The sequence below is a fragment of the Crocodylus siamensis genome, chromosome 10 (genome assembly GCF_052110815.1).
Source record: "Crocodylus siamensis isolate JL-2025a chromosome 10, ASM5211081v1, whole genome shotgun sequence".
NCBI classification, from domain to species: Eukaryota; Metazoa; Chordata; order Crocodylia; family Crocodylidae; genus Crocodylus; species Crocodylus siamensis.
This window is the reverse complement of record NC_143404.1, coordinates 4,592,417-4,610,248: the sequence shown is the minus strand read 5'-3', so window position 1 is coordinate 4,610,248 and position 17,832 is coordinate 4,592,417. Positions and strand designations below refer to the sequence as shown.

The 17,832-nt window shown below is 47.9% G+C and overlaps 1 protein-coding gene across 1 annotated transcript; it reads right to left on the bottom strand.

Moving 5' to 3' along the window:
- Nucleotides 1-1,273: 1,273 nt before the first annotated feature.
- RPS14 (ribosomal protein S14) lies at nucleotides 1,274-6,883 on the bottom strand. The gene is made up of 5 exons (XM_090065338.1): nucleotides 6,730-6,883; nucleotides 4,206-4,356; nucleotides 3,318-3,479; nucleotides 2,611-2,687; nucleotides 1,274-1,386 (listed from the first exon to the last, which is right to left on the bottom strand). Exons 2-5 carry the CDS (start codon nucleotides 4,352-4,354, stop codon nucleotides 1,319-1,321), a joined length of 456 nt encoding a protein of 151 aa, XP_089921464.1. The 5' UTR covers nucleotides 4,355-4,356; nucleotides 6,730-6,883; the 3' UTR covers nucleotides 1,274-1,318.
- Nucleotides 6,884-17,832: the final 10,949 nt, after the last annotated feature.

The following is a 17,832-nucleotide window of genomic DNA, read 5'->3' as shown; positions in this document are numbered from 1 at the left end:
AGTAATGTTTCAGCTCTCACTCATTTTTTACTACAAAAAAAAATAATACAGCAGCTCTTTTCTTTTGCAAAGAATTAAAGAAACCCACAACAGGTTAGAAAGGAATCTCAGAAACCAATTTGAAATTCTTGAGTTCAGCTTGTGAATCATGTGTCGCTGCACACCTATTAATGTGTGGCACCCATAAGAGGATCCCACCACACACTGGCTGAGAATCACTGCTATAGGACACCGTTGCTCCTTTGAATGTGAACTCCTTTCTACTCCAAGACAGGAGGGTAGGGGGAAAAGTGTCCTTTCCACAAAAGAAAAAAGCTGTAACCATATCTTATTAGTGCCAAAGCTTTCTGCTTCCCCTCTGCCAGCCCCATTATCACAACTGGACTGCTGGGGAGACTCCCATTACGATATGCAGATTTGGGACAGCATAAAATAAGCCTATATCAAAACAGTTGACATTATACAGCAAGTGGGAGGGGGAGCAATAACTGAGGTTTCCCTGCATAGCCTGTTACCAGACCTCTACATCCTTGTTTCAGAACATTTACACATTAACTACAAGGTAGCACAGAACTTGTACCCCGTCAATCAATCAGCCCAACACTGCCAGAGCCAAGGAATAGGCAGGCAAGGTTTCTTGAGTAGATGTGGTATCTTTTATTAGCCCAACTGAGTAGTTGGAAAAAACACAGCTACAACCAGAAACCCGTAGCCAAGGAATGTAGCACTGCTCCCCACCCTCCCTGCTATCAGATCATATTCTGGCCTTAATAAAATACTTTCAAGCTTTAGATAAAGAGAACAACCCAAGCAAAGACACCTTTCACTGTGCATGAGGTTCAAGACCTCAACATGTAGACATGTTTAAACCTCCCTAGCTAGGCAACTGAGTGCCCAGTTAAGAGTTCCGTTTCCATAGGATAGTGCCAAATTTCTTGTAGGGAAACAGTTCAGCATGGAAGTACAGCGCTGCTAAGACTGTGAAGCATTTCTAAGAAACCTGACTTCTACGTGAAAACAAGCACCCAAATTACTAGGGGAGCTGTAATTTTGGAGTGTTTTTGAACTGCAACTTAAAGTAATAGGAGTCATCGACAGACCAAAGGCCCAGCCTCAGAGAACAAGTCATTTGTATGTAAAAAGGTCAGGATTCCAAGAAAAGGAGAAGCATTATGGTCTCCAAGCTTTCCAACCACAACCAAAGCACTCACAAGAGAACTGTAAAATCAGGGAGTGTAATTAGTGTTTAGAAGCCACACGGATGAAACCAGAGGTTTGTAAGATAGCTTTAATGACGATAGAAAAACACAGTCACTGTTCACAGACGACGACCACGGCGACCACCCTTTCTGCGAGTGCTGTCAGAGGGGATAGGGGTGACATCCTCTGTGGAGAGAGAGACAGGCATATTACCATTCAGGACTCCAGATTGTTTCCACCCAGAACTCTCCAGCCACCCCCAGGGCATATGAATCACTCTCTGCACACCCTGTAGACAAGCCAGTCCTCAACAGTGAATTACAGCTACTGCTTCCTATGCTAGATCTTGCAACAGGGCAACCTACTAATATTAGTGACAAGGGGGTTAGAAAATAAAGGACTTCTTACAATCTCATCATACTGCAAGGGCATTTTTAGGCCTAACACCACTTTTAACAGCTCCCTGCCTCTTCTGTCCAATGAAATACATCCCCTTGTATGAAGCTGAACAGTCCACCCCACCCCACGTTCTCTGTGGGAAACACAGATCTACAGAAGCAGAACAATTCATGTGCTCATTGGTGATGGCATAGCTGAAAGCTACAGACGTCAGCATCTTAAAATATGGAAATTCCCCACTTAAGTGGGCAGGGAAAGAAAGTAATGAGGCAAAAGACTGCAGACCACAGCTTCCAAGGCAGCAATACAACCAGTGATCACAAGACAAGCTCCTTCAGGAGGTCTGTATGACACTTCCTTCTCAGGCTTCTCTGAGCTGACACAAAGCTGGGTGTGGAACAAACAGTCCCATCCAACCATAAGCCCAAGACTGCTTCTGCAATAGCTTTGGGGACCATCCTTCCAATGACTCCCAACAGGTTTATCTACAGCCACTGAAGTCCCTGGCTTACAAGGCAGCTTGTTAAAAATCAGGACTAACAAAGATTCTTAGCTACCAATTCGCATTGGTTAAGGGCTCTCTAAAGCAGAGTCACCACTACATTGCTATATAGTCCAGGATTTAGCAGAGATCTTCCAGTCTGTTACCAGCCTTTGGTTCATACCTCCTGCGTGCACTATCTACAGAATGGGCCTTATTTAAACGGCAAGTGCCTGAGTCCCTCCTGGCACATAAGTACAGCAAGTTTTAAGGCAACACAGATTAAACCATAAGTAAACCAGCAAATCAGTTTAAAAGAAGTGACATGCTCCAGCAAAGCCACAGGCACTTGGGCAGTATTGCAACATCTCCCAAAAAGTCACGCTTGAGTTCCGTTATACTAAGAGGAAGCAAATTTCAGACGCAACTCATTGCATAGATTGCAGTTCCGTTTTGGAGACCAAGCCTGTTAAGGAAAAGCTACTTGTTTCCTGTATTCATCTAAATTCCATGGAGCACACATCACTTACCAATCCGCCCAATCTTCATACCAGAGCGAGCCAGAGCTCGGAGGGCTGACTGTGCACCTGGTCCAGGAGTCTTGGTCCTGAAAAGAGCCGACAGGTAAAACTGCATGTTAGGACAAATTATATCTTAGCTGCCTTCCCCATATCAGGCACTTGCTACACTACAAACGGATTCTCCACTATCCACTAAATGAGAACACTGTAATGAAGCACAGACAACAATCTTCCAGATGATATTTGGCTTTAACATACAAAAACACATAATGTAAAGCAGGGCTCCTTCGGGTCAGAACTGAAAGCAACTGTTAGTCATGTAGGTATCAACACAGGTCCTCTAACAAAATGTATGATGTACATGTAAGCAAAAGCATCCTGACTCGCCTAACAAGGCAGGCCCCACCCCCGCAAAGAGCATGCATTAAGTCTGCAAAGAAGCATGAAATAAGAGAACGCCAGGGAGAGCTTGAGATGAGAAATCTCCCTGGTGTGCTCAGTACCACTATTATACAAGAACAGCTGCCACTTTTAAATGGCAATAGCAGCAGTGATGGAAATGAGACTATTGGACTGTGCACAAGATACAAAGCCTCATTTCCCTCGAGACCACCTGAAAAGAACAACCTGGTGCTCAGTCACCACAGGAACCTGTTCCACGCTCTGCCTGGCTGCATGCCACCTGTGCACGATAAGGCACAGCCCACCAGACATACCTGTTTCCACCGGTAGCTCGCAGCTTGATGTGAAGGGCAGTGATGCCGAGCTCCTTGCACCTCTGGGCAACGTCCTGGGCTGCTAGCATGGCAGCATAAGGAGAAGACTCATCTCTGTCGGCCTTCACTTTCATGCCACCAGTCACTCGACAAATGGTTTCCCTGGAAAGACAGTATTTCTTTCTCTGCATGTGGCCATAGGCAACAACAGCGTCTGGAGCGAGACCCCAACTTTCTGGTATGACAGAAGTGGGAGTATTAAAACCACGAGCCCATTTGTTGGGTACATTCACCAAAAGATAAGACTGCCTGGAGGCAGCCGGACCCAACATCAACCTCTGCTCAACAGCAAGAACTGCACCTTCTTTTCTAAGGTCACTTCTGAAAGACAAAGCTTTCCCCCCTTTGCGCCCAAACAAAGCTCCCCCACCCCATTTAAGTGGATGCAAAGCTCTGTATGATGGTGAAAACACCAAAACTGCCACTGCAACACCCTGAACACAACAAGACAATACCTGAAGCGCCTAAAACATGCCACAGGTAAAAAGCAGGGCATTGCCAATACCCTGCAAGCTGCAGTGACAGGAAGCAGCTTGTAAATCCATGCTCAGAGGATGGAGCAGGAGGAAGACTATGCCCCATGCTGCAGAAGAAACCAACCCTGCTTCCTCCTAACCGGACTTAAAAAAAAACATTCCTTATGGAAGTGCTCGATACTGTTATCCTATTCAACTGTGTATAGAAATAAGCTAAAATAGTGATTTCCTGAACCAAAGGCATTTCTACATGCATATTTCCATTTCCAGCTTTTAAGACTTGCAAGCTAAAGCAGTGTTGAAAGTGCCTCGAGAGCCCTCCACGGCACTGAAGTCAATGCTCAGCACTCACTTGCCAGAGAGATCCGTCACATGGACAAAAGTGTCATTGAAGGAAGCGAAGATGTGGCAGACACCAAAAACGTTTTCTCCTTCGGCAACCTGAGGTCCCAAGCTGATGACCTGCTCTTCCTTCTTCTCCTTACCCTTGCGAGGTGCCATTCCTGAGCAAAAAAATAAAAGCAAGAGTTATGGAGAAGCAATGAGGACACAGAAGTACAGTCAGGAATCGGGAGTTAAAAATCACATTCCCCCCTCCTGAAATTGATCAGCCATCACTTATATGGACTGATGGTCATTCAAGCTGCTATGGAGAAAAAACAGCACTTTAAGGTTATATAAGCTGGCAGCTCAACTGTTAATAAATCAATAACATTGAGATGGACATGCGTGACATTCCAAGTCTGTTAACACTGAATTCTGGAGACAGAGGACTGAACCACCCAAAGTTGAATCCTTCCGAACATCAGGCTGTAGGATATTAAACCCAATCTGATCTCTAGATAGGCAAGTGATTATGATAAATGGTTCTGACCTCTCTTGAACTTTAACTTGAACTCTAAACATGAAAGATGCCATAGCAGCAACATTCAAACATCCTCTGAATAAAGAGATCTGGGTACCCCGCTTTCAAGCCTGCAGCTGCACCAGGCTTCTGCCTGCTTCTGTTCCTGTTACCCCGTATCTTCTCCACACTGCAAGTTCCTTAGGGCATGGCTGCCCATTCTTCCTGCACCTGGAGCTCCTAGCTCACTTAGGTCAATTCACAGTGGAAATCTCTACGCACCAAACTAGTGTAGCACACACCGTTTCTTTCTTTTAAAATTAAAAGAAAAGAGGGGATCTACTGCTACCCTGGGTGAACCAAGGCTTCAGCTATGGGAACATGCAAAAAGCAATTCAGCTTTTGACAAAGGATGGCAAGGTGGCAGGACTTCCTGTACTTATTCCACAAGCTGAAGCACATCTCAAATGCTCGTGGTCTCCTTTAGTTATGATACGGTCATGTTTACATGGCAGCTTACACAGGGGAAAACACATTTTAGCAACTAGAAATGAGAGCGTATTAAACTATTCCTACCCTCACCAAGACAGTCTGATGGCCCTCTGTATGTCTTTAAGAAGCATGGCGTAGCCCTAGAGGGCCCTATAAGAAATGAAAACCCCATGTCCTGATCTCTGCCACTCGTGTGATACAAGTTACAGATGTTACTTGTCCCTTCTGCCCACCCTTTTTCTGAAGCATAAACCTGGTGTAACGCTAAATGTTTTAAAGTTTAACAGAACCCCTCACTGGTGATACGTGCAAAGACACGGTTACCAAAAAGCACATCTATGCAATGCTCTATTACTTGAGGGATTTGGAAAAGCCAATTATGGAAACAACACCCCACACAAACCCACTTCTAATGTCCTGCTGACACTGAGAGCATCACTAGCACCACACATCGCCACAGAAAAAAACATCTGCTGGGAATACATGCAGCTTCCTTTAAATTTGGACAGCCGCTACTCTAAACTAATGCAATCTCAAATTGTAGCAGAGGATGTTTAGATTAGATTTTTTCCCCTTAATTTCTCAAGAGGAGAACAGCAAAGCACCAGAGGCAGGTTACCCAGAGAGGTGGTGGTGGACTCTCCATCCTTGGAGGTTTAAGACCTGGCTAGACAAAACCATAGCTGGGATGATGTAGTTGGGGCTGGTCCTGCTTGGAGCAGGAGGTTGGACTACATGCCACCTCCCTTTGAGGTCCCTTCCCACCCTCTTTCCCTGGTGCTCAGCATCCCGTAGGCTCTTTTAGTCTCTGCCTGATGCTCTAGAACCGGCTCATCTCCAGGACCCACTGGTGAGACCCAAGCAAGCACGCGCAGGAGCAACCGCTGTTGCACTCAAGGGACTCCCCAATGGGTTTAGAGTCACCAGCACTCTTGGGGAAGCGATCTCTTTTATTAGACCAACTAAATAGTGGCAAAAAAGGCCTTTATTTGCAAGCTGTCAGGCACAGGGGAGTGCAAAGATGGTATCATTTCTCCCAGGTAGAAATGAAAATTCATCTTTCACAAATGGGCCAACCCGTTTTTCCCTGCACACCGGCCAGGCCCCATCATGTCCTTCTTCCCTCCCCCTGAGCCCCTGCCCCTTCCCTTTTATATACATATCCATATAGATACACACACACATTGTATATATTATTACCTGCCCTTTCCCTTTATTTATACACACACGCATATGTGTATGTATATAAAATGTGTCTATCTATCTATATCTATAGATAGACAGATATTCCTTCAATATACATAGAGGCTTCTCCGGCCCCAGGGGCACCAACAGCATGCTCCCTCCCAGCTCTACCATCTACTCGAGCCCCCGGCTGGGCTGCGGCCTAGTGCCTGGCTCCGCGCCCCGGCGTCGCCCCTCCGCGATACCCCTCGATGGCGGCGGAGGAAGCCCCGCTCAGGCGGGCGGCAGGCGCGGGGGCCGCTGCGGAGTACGGACCGCGCGGATGGAGGCAGATACTGCGATCCCCGCCGCCTACCTGCACGTCTCGCCGGACCACCAACGCACGAAAGGAAGAGGAAGAGGTCGTGGGGGCAGAGGTCACTTCCGCTCACCCGGAAGTGATCCCGTGAGAGAGGGAGGGAGGTTAGGTGAAGCGAAACACGTCACAAAATCCTTATTGACGCGACAGAGAGGTGGCACGTGTCTGCTGGAGTGCACTGAAGTTAATCAGTCGTGGGTTTTTTTTCGGTTTGGGAAAATGAATGTGGCCCCTCAACGTGGCGGCGCGCCGCTAACCTCCCAAAGATGGCGGCGGCCCCGTGGCCCTCACAAAGATGGCGGAACGTCACCTCGGGATTGGCTCGTTGGGTCCGCGAGCCGTGCCCTTTGCGCCTGCGCAGCGCCCCCTAAGGGTGCGGAGGGCTCTCCCCAGCCTGCAAGCTGCAGGGATGGGGCTGGCATTGGACCAGGGCAGCCCGTCTCCCTTGCTCGGTACATGCCCCTCAGAGCCTGGCTCTCTGCTTTAGAGAGCCCCTAAGCAATGCAGATGGGTAGCTAAGAACCTGGGGGAATGGGGTTCCCTCCTCCACTGGTAGTAGCAGTAGGCTTTTATCCTGTATCCACCAGCCCCTAGGCAGGGGGCCGGCGAGGTGCACGGGGATGGGGGTTTCTAAGGTACCTAATGAGCCCTTTGTGGTGTGCAAACACTCTCTGAGGCTATAGCATTGCAAGGCTTATCTCTGAGGCCTCTTAGATATGAAATGCTCATCATGGAAGCTCAAAATTATTTGGTGTTTGCTGAAAAACGATCGTACGCTGAAAGAGGATGCCAACAAGTGTGCAAAGAAGTCTTTGTAATGCTCACTATAACTCGTCACTGAGTGAGTGAGACCTGGGGTATCACCTTCGAAACATTTCTTTATTTTGAGGTGAGCCGTCCTAAGAAAGTGCTGGCAGCAGACCCGAAAGTTAGTTAAGACTCTCTGAGTCATTTGGGGTTTGCATATGTGGTGCCAACTAGGTGCCTGAAATATTGTACTTTTTTTGAACGCTTTTGATATTATTGATTGTACATTGTACAAGGGACGAAATTATCCTATGAATACGATGGTTATCGTAGACCTGGCAGCACTGCCCTCTGAATGTGCCAGTTTTCCTCATGGAGGAGTAATGTGGTACCGGCAATGCTCTAGGCACAGATGAAAGGTCAGGATTTGTGGGGTTGATTATGTTTGTATTGGACCAGCAGCATGGCTGGGAGGGATTTCGACAAGCTTTTGGGTACAAGGCACCCTTTGCGGGGTCAGGTTTTTTGGAAGGGTCCTGTAGAGCGTAACAGAGGGGCCCGTCCCTGCCCCAGTCTCCTGTGGGAGAGCTCAGAGACCTACAGAAAAAAGTAAATTTAGTAGTTCTGCAGGTTTAAATTCCTGAACCCAGGTGACTTTCTAGGTTTTCAGCTGGTTTCATCATTATTCTATTTGTCAGGATTTTTCCATAAGGGCTGAGGACCTGAGAGGGGGAGAGCATCAGGGTGGCTGAGTTTGTATAAAGAGGAGAGGGAATCATCAACCCCGTTTCACAATGAACCAAACTGGACCTTTTATGAAATCTCTTACTGCACATGTCCAAAATCATGGAAGATGTCTATGAGATACTGCAGGGTTGCAAAGACATCCCGAGTTTGAGTCGGGGCTGGACCTGGGCAGGGCGGAGAAAGCCAGGGGTGTCATGGTAGTGCAGAAGATGCTGCTTGTGAGTCTCTGGAGTGTCACCAGACCTGAGTGCAACTTACCCTTATATTGCCCAGTATGGCTTTGCCTTGACTTCTCTCTTCTCTATGATACAATCCCTCCCATCCCATTTTTCAATTCCACACACAATCAGGTCCAGATGGATTAATGATGGGGTTGTAGTGGAGCTCTTATATAGGAAATTCAGCCATCCTCACATTTGGGTTCCTTCCTACTGAAGCAATCAGTCCCAAAGCCTTCTCCTCAAGGAAGCTGTCCCTCATTGCTCCCAGCAGGCAGTCTTCCTCTAGACCCCAATTAGAGAAGGTCCTCCAGTACACTTTTGCTCCTTCCTCCTACTGCAGACAGGTTGCCATCAGCTCCCAATACTTGCTCACTGGACAAACCAAGGTAAAGCTGAGCTGGGTCTTGAATCCTTCCAGGCACTATAAACTCTAGGGAAGGTACATGCCTAGTAGGGAGACTGAGGTTGTCTCAGGTCACAGCAAAAAGGGATAATCAGCATATGGACATAGTAAAAGGAGACCTTTGTCCCTTTGCTCCCAAATCCTTCATCTAAATTGTCCCATTAGATGTTATGCAATTGGAAGCAACATGCTAGAAGAAGAGGTGGTGTCTGTACTGCTGTCTTCTCCGGCGCCTGTCCCTAAATCATGGGTTTACAGTTTGGAATCTGAGATTATTCACTGAGAATGGATTTTCACACAGCACTGGCCACAAAAAGAGCAATAATGGGGGAAAATATCATCTTCCAGCCACCTATGGCTATTTAGGAGATGATGCCTTCCACTAGCTGATGGTATTAGTCATTGATTACCTTGCCTGGAAAAGACCAACCTTGGAGATGCTGCAGCTGGACCTTGTGCTATGCCTCCCCTTGGTGTGGCTCTTGCAGAATCCCCTCTAAATAAGAGAGCTCCTTCCAAACAGAAAGTGGATGGAGTAGCTCCCTGCCAACATGCAGCAAAAAGATAGAGAGAAAGTTGGAGCAAAGACTGTTCTACGCTGCCTTTTGCGGGGTGGAGGGGCATGAACAGCTTATGCTTAAACTGAAACAACCCTGAAGCCAAGTCCTGGTCCTTCTCAGGAAACAGAGAAGGAAAATGCATCTCAGCCCACCCTCCATTCTCATGCTAAACACTGGAAAGGAGCAACTGTGAATCTGGGCCAGGAAGCAGACAAGTCAGAGGAAAGATCTGAAATAAGTTCTGGGCATTTTTAATACGTGGCTTGATTTAATCTAATTCAGGGACCATCTGAAACCTAATTTATCTTTCCGACGTGCCAGTGGGAAGTGCTTACAATGTGATAAAATAGCTGGCCCACCACCTCTCACTCATCTGGCCAGAGACTCCTTGTTTTGCATTCATTTTAAGGACGATTTTTGTTGTTGTTGTTGCTTTAAAGCATCCCTCTCTCGTTAGGAAAGCTTTTGCCGTGTATTTCAGCGAAGTGTTTTAAATCTCACTTAATTTTGCCACGTCTCTTCTATTCAAATTCTCACCGCTTGACAGCCATGGATCAATTTAGAAACGAGAGTGGGAAGGCCTGTTGGGATGAGAAATCATTGCTTGGCTTCTGCTAAAGGGCACCCTTCCAGCCGTCAATTTTCTGATGAAGCATGCTCACGTTCGCACCGGCACTGTCATCTCCCATCGAGTTTGGATCCTGAAATGGAAGCTTTCACATGGCAAAGACTGCAGGTTGGAAAAATGGGGGGAGAAGGGGAGGGGATGGGAAACTGGTGGTCCTAATAGTCCTTTTGTGTAGACTAGGACCCTACAGAAGAGAACAGGCCCCAGCCTGGAGGCAGATGTCACTGATTAACCTGCACATGGAAAATAATTGGGTTTATGCCCCTAATTTCACCTCCTTGTGCTGGAAGTGGAAGGTTGTTCTAGGGGTGGGAGGGTCTCTACAATAGAGGGTCAGGGTTCACTGCCTTGGAGCACCTCTCAGTGTGTTATTATGACCCATTATTGGCCAATGATCTCCTGTCATCATCAATATCGACATCGATAATTCTCCAGGGGACCACAGACAAGATGGCAGAGCTGTAAGATCACCATTGTGATCTCCAATTGGGAAGAGAGGAAGGATGCCTGCATTATAGTCAGAGACTATAATGTATAGTGTAGTGACCCGGACTGATTAAAAAAAAAAAAATCCCAACCCCGCTCCAAATCTACTTGTCAGTGTTTCAGGCCTGGCTGGTTCTCTGATCCGAGGGGAACTCCAGCCAAGACCTACCCGCTAATGGATCCCAACTGTCTGCATTACGTTGCGTTAAAGAGATTTCTATTAAAACTAAATAGGTCTGTAATGCACTTAATAGCCGGCTAGCCCCCCTGCGATATAGGTGAGTAACACTTTGATATCGCTCTTGTGCAAATGGATCTGTGGGGGACTTGAAGGAGGTCTTCGGGAATTTCCGCCCAGATGGGGTTATGCGTGGAGACGTTAATATACATAACTTCTCAGAACATTTTCTAATGAGGTGCTAATGGGGGGAGATTTTAATATACCGAATTCTCCGTGGGGCAGTCAGATGTGGGATATAAGTGCAGCCGTGATGGATAGTACAAGGGCTGGGATATATTCCCCCCTAGAACAATTATCAGTGGGAGACTTGTTTCACCTCAGCGGCAAACTGAATGTAAATTTGTCGAGTTTTGCATTAAGACGGCCTAGCAAGCGAGTATTTTTCTGGCTGTGGCTAATTTAAATAAGGCTCAGGAGAGGAACGAGCAAAGACATCAAAGATGCTCTTTGAAAAAAGGCAGATTGAACTGGAATTAATTGCAGGGGTGAGCCCAATCCTGCTCTTTCCCTGCTGGGTGCTGAGCACCGTCAATGGGCTCAGGCTTTAACAGGAAGTGCGGACGGGTCTCGTGGCAGCAAACCGGGGAAGAAAACTGGCCGGATTCTCATTGCCTGCATGCTGCGCTTCCTTGATTTCCATGAGCAATGTGAACAGCGGGGTTTCGACCTATGCAGCAGGTCAGCATATTTATACTGGAATAAAACACAGGGCCAGAGAATAAGCTGATCATTTGAGAACCGGGGCTGGAGGCTATTCTCAGGCTTCCCGCTAGAGGGGGAAGGCTTTCAATTGTCGATCGCTTCTGCTCTCTAGCAAAGAAGCTGGAAGGCAGGGCCCAAGGCAAACCCCGGGAACTCTGTTCTGCTTGGGGTTGAGGCCGCTTCGGTGCCTTGCATCATCTTGTTTTTTGTGGATGCGAGCATGAAAAAAACGACATTGTTTTAAAGAATTTGCCTTCTGTTTATCCATCGCCTGAACTCATAACTTCCGATGTCATCACTGCTTCTGCAGGGACGAACCGGGATGTCACGGAGGGTTATATCCAGGGTGGCAGAGGAGGAAATAACCAGCAGGACTCAGTGAATGCTTCAGAGAAAAATAATTTTAAGTAAGAAAAATAATCTTAAGAAGTTGCCCGTGTCTCTGGAGAGTGGGGTGCATAGGCGTCAGTTTGATCCAAGAGCTGATATACTGTGCAACAAGCATTGAGAAAGGCAGGGGGATGCTCTCTGCATCAGCAGCCCTTGGTAGAGGTGATTGCTGGGGCAAAAATACAATCCCAAGAACATAATGAAATAATGGCATTGGAACGATGGTGGCAAACATGAGATGAAGGCGAAGCAGCTCCAACAGTGGAGCCAGCCCTTGCAGTTTGGGAGTAGCCTGCCTTTGCTGGGTGCATCTTATTTCGTTTCCAAATCCGTTCTGCCAAAGCAGCCTGGTACCTTCCTATGCATTGCTCAGTAATTCCAGCTGAAGGGTCCAGGGACCCAGCCTGGACCCTTATGTTTTATGACAGAGTTTGAATTCTGGGGGTGTAACTCCCCGGGCAAGTTATATCTCCTCTCCAAAAGCCCTGGCCTTCCCCCTTCTCTTTGTCTGCCCCATCTAGTTTGACTACAAGCTCTTCAGGACGGCAATTGTTCCTGGCTGCGGACTTATACAGCACACCCCGGTCTTGTTAAGAGGCTCTGAATATACTCCAGCACTTTGCCGGGCTGGATATCCTGTAATTACAGCTCATTTGGAAAAACCACCAAAAAGAGATGAGCGTTTCCATCCCCCGTTTGTCATTCCCCACTTGACCCTTGTTTGCCTTAGAGTCTTTTCTTCCCTTTCAGCCTCCTCCAGGCATCTGCATCATTTGGGACTTTCCAATCCTGACAGGGGTTTCCGCTGGTGGCCTGGGAGAGCAGGCGTCAGAGCTGCAGAGAACATCCCCTTTTCTTCCCAGATGCTTGTAACACAGTAGATCACGTGCGGTGTGGTGCTTGGTTATGAACGGATTGTGTGTGGGCCATCCCAGCGTGGGATGTGAGCAAGGGAGGGTGGTTGTGTGTGTGTGCATGTGCACATCTGTATGTGGGTATGGGTGTGCGTGTGCATTCATGCGTGTGTGTGTGCATAGGGGTGAGCAGGGCGGATTGAAAGCAGCATTTTCCTTTGTGGGGCTGGGATTAGCCTCCAGATGGGTTTGGAGCAGATGGGACGCAGAGGCAAGGAAGCCGCAGACTCTGCTGTAGGGCAGCAGATGAAAACAGCCCAGGCTCCAGATGAGCATCTCATGAAAAGCACCAAGCAATGCCGATGCCCGTCCCAGAGCAGCAGGGAAACCTCTTGCAGTGAGCCCTTCGAGGCCTTGCGTGGGAAGGGTGTTTTTTTCACACTCCCGGAGGGGAAATACCGTTCCTCCTCTCCACCTAGCATCCGGGAACAATGTGTGTGGGATCTGCTCTGCACAGCAGCTCCGGAAACCCCACAAGTCAGCCGAACGGGGCTTGCGACCTGCCAGCGAGCGCGCTCACAGAGTGCAGCGTCCCCAGCAGAATGACCTGACCTCAGAGCCGCTCAGTTGCTAGCAGCGAGGAATGCGTCCTCCGGCCCAGCGTGCATGGCGTTCGCTCCCAGAAGCGGCCAGTGCCAAGGCCTCTGTGTAGCTTTGCACTGAGAAATCCCCCAGATGTAGTCCTGGATGCCTAATTAACATTCCAGATGTGCTTTGCCATCCCCACCCCCAGCCCCTGGGAAACTGGCAGGCTGTGTGACTCTGCAAACGGAGCGTAGTTCATCCAATGACGACTCAAAACCATGGATCCTTTATCCATTACCACCCCGCTCCGAATGTATGTGGATGGCATCCCTTTGAAACAGTGCATTTGGGAATCGGTTTTGCCTTTGCTTGCCTTGAGTTCAGGGTTTGGCGCTTCCTCTCTGCTCCCGTCTCGGTGTGCTCCTCTTGCTCTGGTCCAGGGTGGTGACTGTAGTCACCAAGAGCCAGTGTCCGTCCTCTGGAGGGGCGGTCAGAGAGCCTGTGACCACTGTCTTCACTCCTCCTGGGGCGACCGTCTGTGTCCAGAAATGCTTACCATAAGGAATAGCTTCAGTGGTGGTCTCCAAAGAGAGAAGCAAAATTAAAAAAGGCCTTTCTGCCTGAACTGGCATACAGGCACGCTGTATGGGGCCAGGTGACATCATCTCTTGCCTGTGCTCTACCTCTCCTGGAGAGAGATTTTGTCTCCTGGCCCATTCACCCGCACTTTATCCTGCCCCAATAGTGTTAAAAACTTTGTATAGGAAAAACCTGAGGGCCCTGAATGGAGCAGCTGGCAGGCAGAGAGCGCTTGCATTCACTTCTAAGTGGGTCTTTTTTCATTTAGAAATGCCATTCAAATGTATATAAAAATGTGTGTGTCAAAAAGGGTTCTAAGAAGATTAACCCCCCCTAATGCTGACGTTAAGGAGCTTACGGCTTTGGAAGATACTTGAAGAACCCATTCCTGGTCCTAATGAAGTCAATGGAAGTTTTGCTGCTGACTTTAGTGGGACTTTGATTTGGCTCTAACCTGTCAGGAACCTGTAGGTCTCGATTAATAACCTGGAGCTGACACAGAGGAAAGCTGTTAAGCTTCTTTCAAGCAGGAGCGCGAGAGGAGAGTCTGTAACGCAGATTATGGAGGAAGAGAAATAGCACTGTCTGTCCGTGCCGCGGAAATAAGAGTGAGGAAAAGAACCCCGCTTGATATGATATGTGTGCAATGCTAAAACTGGTAAATATTAGCTGTCCTTCTGAACCACCTGATGTTTCCAACGGGGTTAGATCATTCGAAAAAAATGCATTTGTAAAAGCCAAGTTGGGTATTTAACAAATTCCTCTTTCCCCGAGAATAATTAGTCAGTGGAAAAGTTTACTGCTGGAGGTTGTGAACTGGGTAGATTGCACTCAGAGTTTTGTTATGTGCCTTTTGTTACACATGGCTGGCCTTTTGCATGATGAGCTGGACGCGAATTCCCCCAGCTGAAGCTCTCACAAGGGCTTGTACGCATTCAATAAGCTATTCCTGGTGCAAATGTTTTTTCTGGCTGAGCTTGCAAATGATTTTCGGCTGCACAAAAATCATCCCCTTAATACAATTTACAACTGGTCACAGCTGAAAAGATCCCTGCTTGTTCCTGTTTGTTTTCCGAGCATTCAAGTCCCTTTGGCTCGAGCAAAATATTCAAAGCCCTTTAAAAAGACAACATGTGAGGGAAGAGAAAGGTTTTGAAGATGAGAAGTATTTCACTTCAATAGCAACTTCTGAGCTCATTAGTAAATTTGCAGTTATAATTGCATGCAGTTCTCCGCGTCCCCCTTTTTCTATTTTCTGTCTTTCTTGCTTTTCAGTTGTTTGTTCCATGTGATTGAAAATGTTTCCTTGGCTGCTGTTAAATAGGAAACCGTCCCAGAGCACTGTGCCAGAGGCCAAATTCCAAACAGATCTCTAAGCCTCTCTCGCCTCTATCAGCCATGGTACATCTAGTCTCCCAGTGCCGTCTTCACCCCAGTGCCTGACATTTGCACTTTGTGCAGCAACCACGAGGGTTGGATAATGATACACAGATCTGTGAGATACATGGCTAAGAAATCCAGTGCCGGAGACCTAGCCTGTACTGTCTAAGGACGTCTGTTTGAGGTCCCAGAGTATCTCTGAAAAGCGTTTGCTTTTGCTTTTTCATCTTAAAACGTTTGGATCCGCTCCTCACTTACATGCCATGGGGTGTGGCTACACATTCATTAATGCACTTTAGGTAATGTGCATTCAATCTAGTACCTCCATGTACTGGAAAAATGTACGTTAGCTTATTTTAAGGTGCATTAGCTAAAGAGCACGGGTTTTTTGGTAATGCTTGAACGAGCATTACAATAGGTTAATGTGTATTAAAGCATATATGTAGATGCACCCAGTAACGTATCCAACACCATGATGCTAGGGGTGAAAAATCCCACGCTATTAAGTCAACCTCCACAGTAGGACAATGGCAGAGGAGAAAACCACAAGAAGGGAGATTTTTGGTTGAATGGTGCGGGGAGGACAGGACTTTCAGCGTGGAGCAGCTTCCATGGGGGTTGATGAATCTGTCATTAGAAGAAATGTTTAAACCCAGGTTAAACCAACATGTCTGGGAGGATTGCTTTAGCTGGGGGTAGAAGAAATGACCTCTTAAAGTCCCTTCTAGCACTATTTTCCTATAAATCCATGGTCCTTCTCATCCCTTCCACATTTCAGCTTGCTGATTCCTGGGACTTCTCTCCCTCCAGCAGCTTTACTACCCAACCTTTCGAGCCACGGAGGTCTGCATTGCTCCTCACCCATCTCTTTTGTCGGAGGGACCACCTCTGTGCCCCTCCATTCCTTTAAGACTCACTGGAAGCCCAGGATAGTCCTGATCTTCTGAGGAACCACTGCTGGATTTGGATCTTCTTTTTTGGGGGCATTTCATAGGCTGCCATTGACTCATCCCGCTTCTCTCCTTGCATTTTAGTGGTCAGTGGGCATGCATCAGCCTATTCCCCACACCAAAATTGCATTGCTCATTGCGGGAACCTTGATTAGTGGTGAGCGAGTGAAATAAATGCCTTCAGTCTGCACTGCTGATTAACCCGAGCACGGTTTCTCTTGGCCCGGGTATGTCTCGACATGTCTTTAGAGCCCAGAGCAGCCTTCAGGGGGAGGAAGAAGGGGCAAGGACAGACACGGTGAGCAGCATCGAGTCTGTTTGCTCGGCACGAAGGAATTCACACGCAGGTCGGAGCAGAGGTTGAGACAAAGCTCAGCGTGCAGCCAGTAACTGGCACCTTGAGACCGCCTGCTGGGATGGCTTGGTGACCCAGCAGCTTCATATCACGTCCCGGGTATGTTGTGGGGAAACCTCAGAATTAATTGGCTTCCAACACCCGACACGAGACACGCACATGCAGGCGCATGCACCAACAGAGAGATAAAAGGCTTCTTTGTAGGAGACATCCGCTTGACATGGCAATTACACCAAAGCCGACTGCCTCGCCTGGCCCTCCGGGGCACCCCATCAAACCCGCCTCCGGGGAACAGCTGTGAGAGAAGGGACTTGATGGAAATATCACCGAGCAGAGCATCAAAGGCATTCCAGGCCCGGGGAATCATAGGAAACCCTTTCGTGGGGAGATTATCGCATAACTCAGGATAATCCACCGTGGCCCGGTGTGCTAGAGATCGAAATACATTTTCCCTTGTTTGCAGCATGGGGCTGTGTGGCAGAAGGGCTGAGAGAGAAGACCTCAGCCAGAGGCTGCCTGGAAAGAAAAGTGCCCCAAGTCTGCCTGTTTGAATGACGCCCCCGGAGCCATTAAAGGAGATAGCTAAGGCCTGGTGTGTACATCTCCACCTCCTCTCTCCCATGCAATCGGAAAATGTTCGGATTCACCATCCAGTGAAAAAATGAACAAGGAGCCAGGACTGTGTCCAGCTGGTGGGGCATAAACTGGAGAGCTAATCAAAGACCTGTGACTAATATCCCAGTTGTTTGAGTTGCTGTTCTGGTAGTGCTGGTGGAGACAAAAGGGTTCAGATTCCTCTCTTACACCTAGTGTCCACCCTAAAAAGAGACAGAAAACCGGCTTAGCTTCCCCAGAAGCTTTTTGCAAGCTATAAATTAAAACATGCGCAGCAGAAGTGCACTGCCTTTCACAAAGCCCTTCACAAACATGAATAGGCTCTTCCAACAGCCCTGCAAGGCGCATAGTTATCCCCATTTTATGCATGGCTAAACAAAGACGAGTCCATGGCTGAGCCAGGGATGTCGAATCCAAAAGTCTCAACTGCTCATCCCTTGGCTCTAACATCAGAGACACCCATGCCCAGACACTCGCTGAAAGCCACGGCCCACACTGCTGGCTTCTTGTCTGGTCTCTGCTTTTATAGATTAGGTTTGCGCTTAATGAATGGCATCTCGGTTTATTCAAAGTGTGCCGGCCCAGGTTTGTTCCGGCTGTAAATCCACAGATGCCTGTAGAGGTGCACGTGTTGACAACAGCGCTGAATCTGGGCCA

Bases quoted from the DNA above. Each gene is read 5' to 3' on its own strand.
- RPS14 (XM_090065338.1), bottom strand. From the start codon at position 4,354: ATGGCACCTCGCAAGGGTAAGGAGAAGAAGGAAGAGCAGGTCATCAGC. The intron at 3,480-4,205 runs GTGAGTGCTGAG...CTGTCTTTCCAG, and splicing joins GTGACGGATCTCTCTGGCAA to GGAAACCATTTGTCGAGTGA. The intron at 1,387-2,610 runs GTAAGTGATGTG...CTCTCTCCACAG, and splicing joins TATGAAGATTGGGCGGATTG to AGGATGTCACCCCTATCCCC.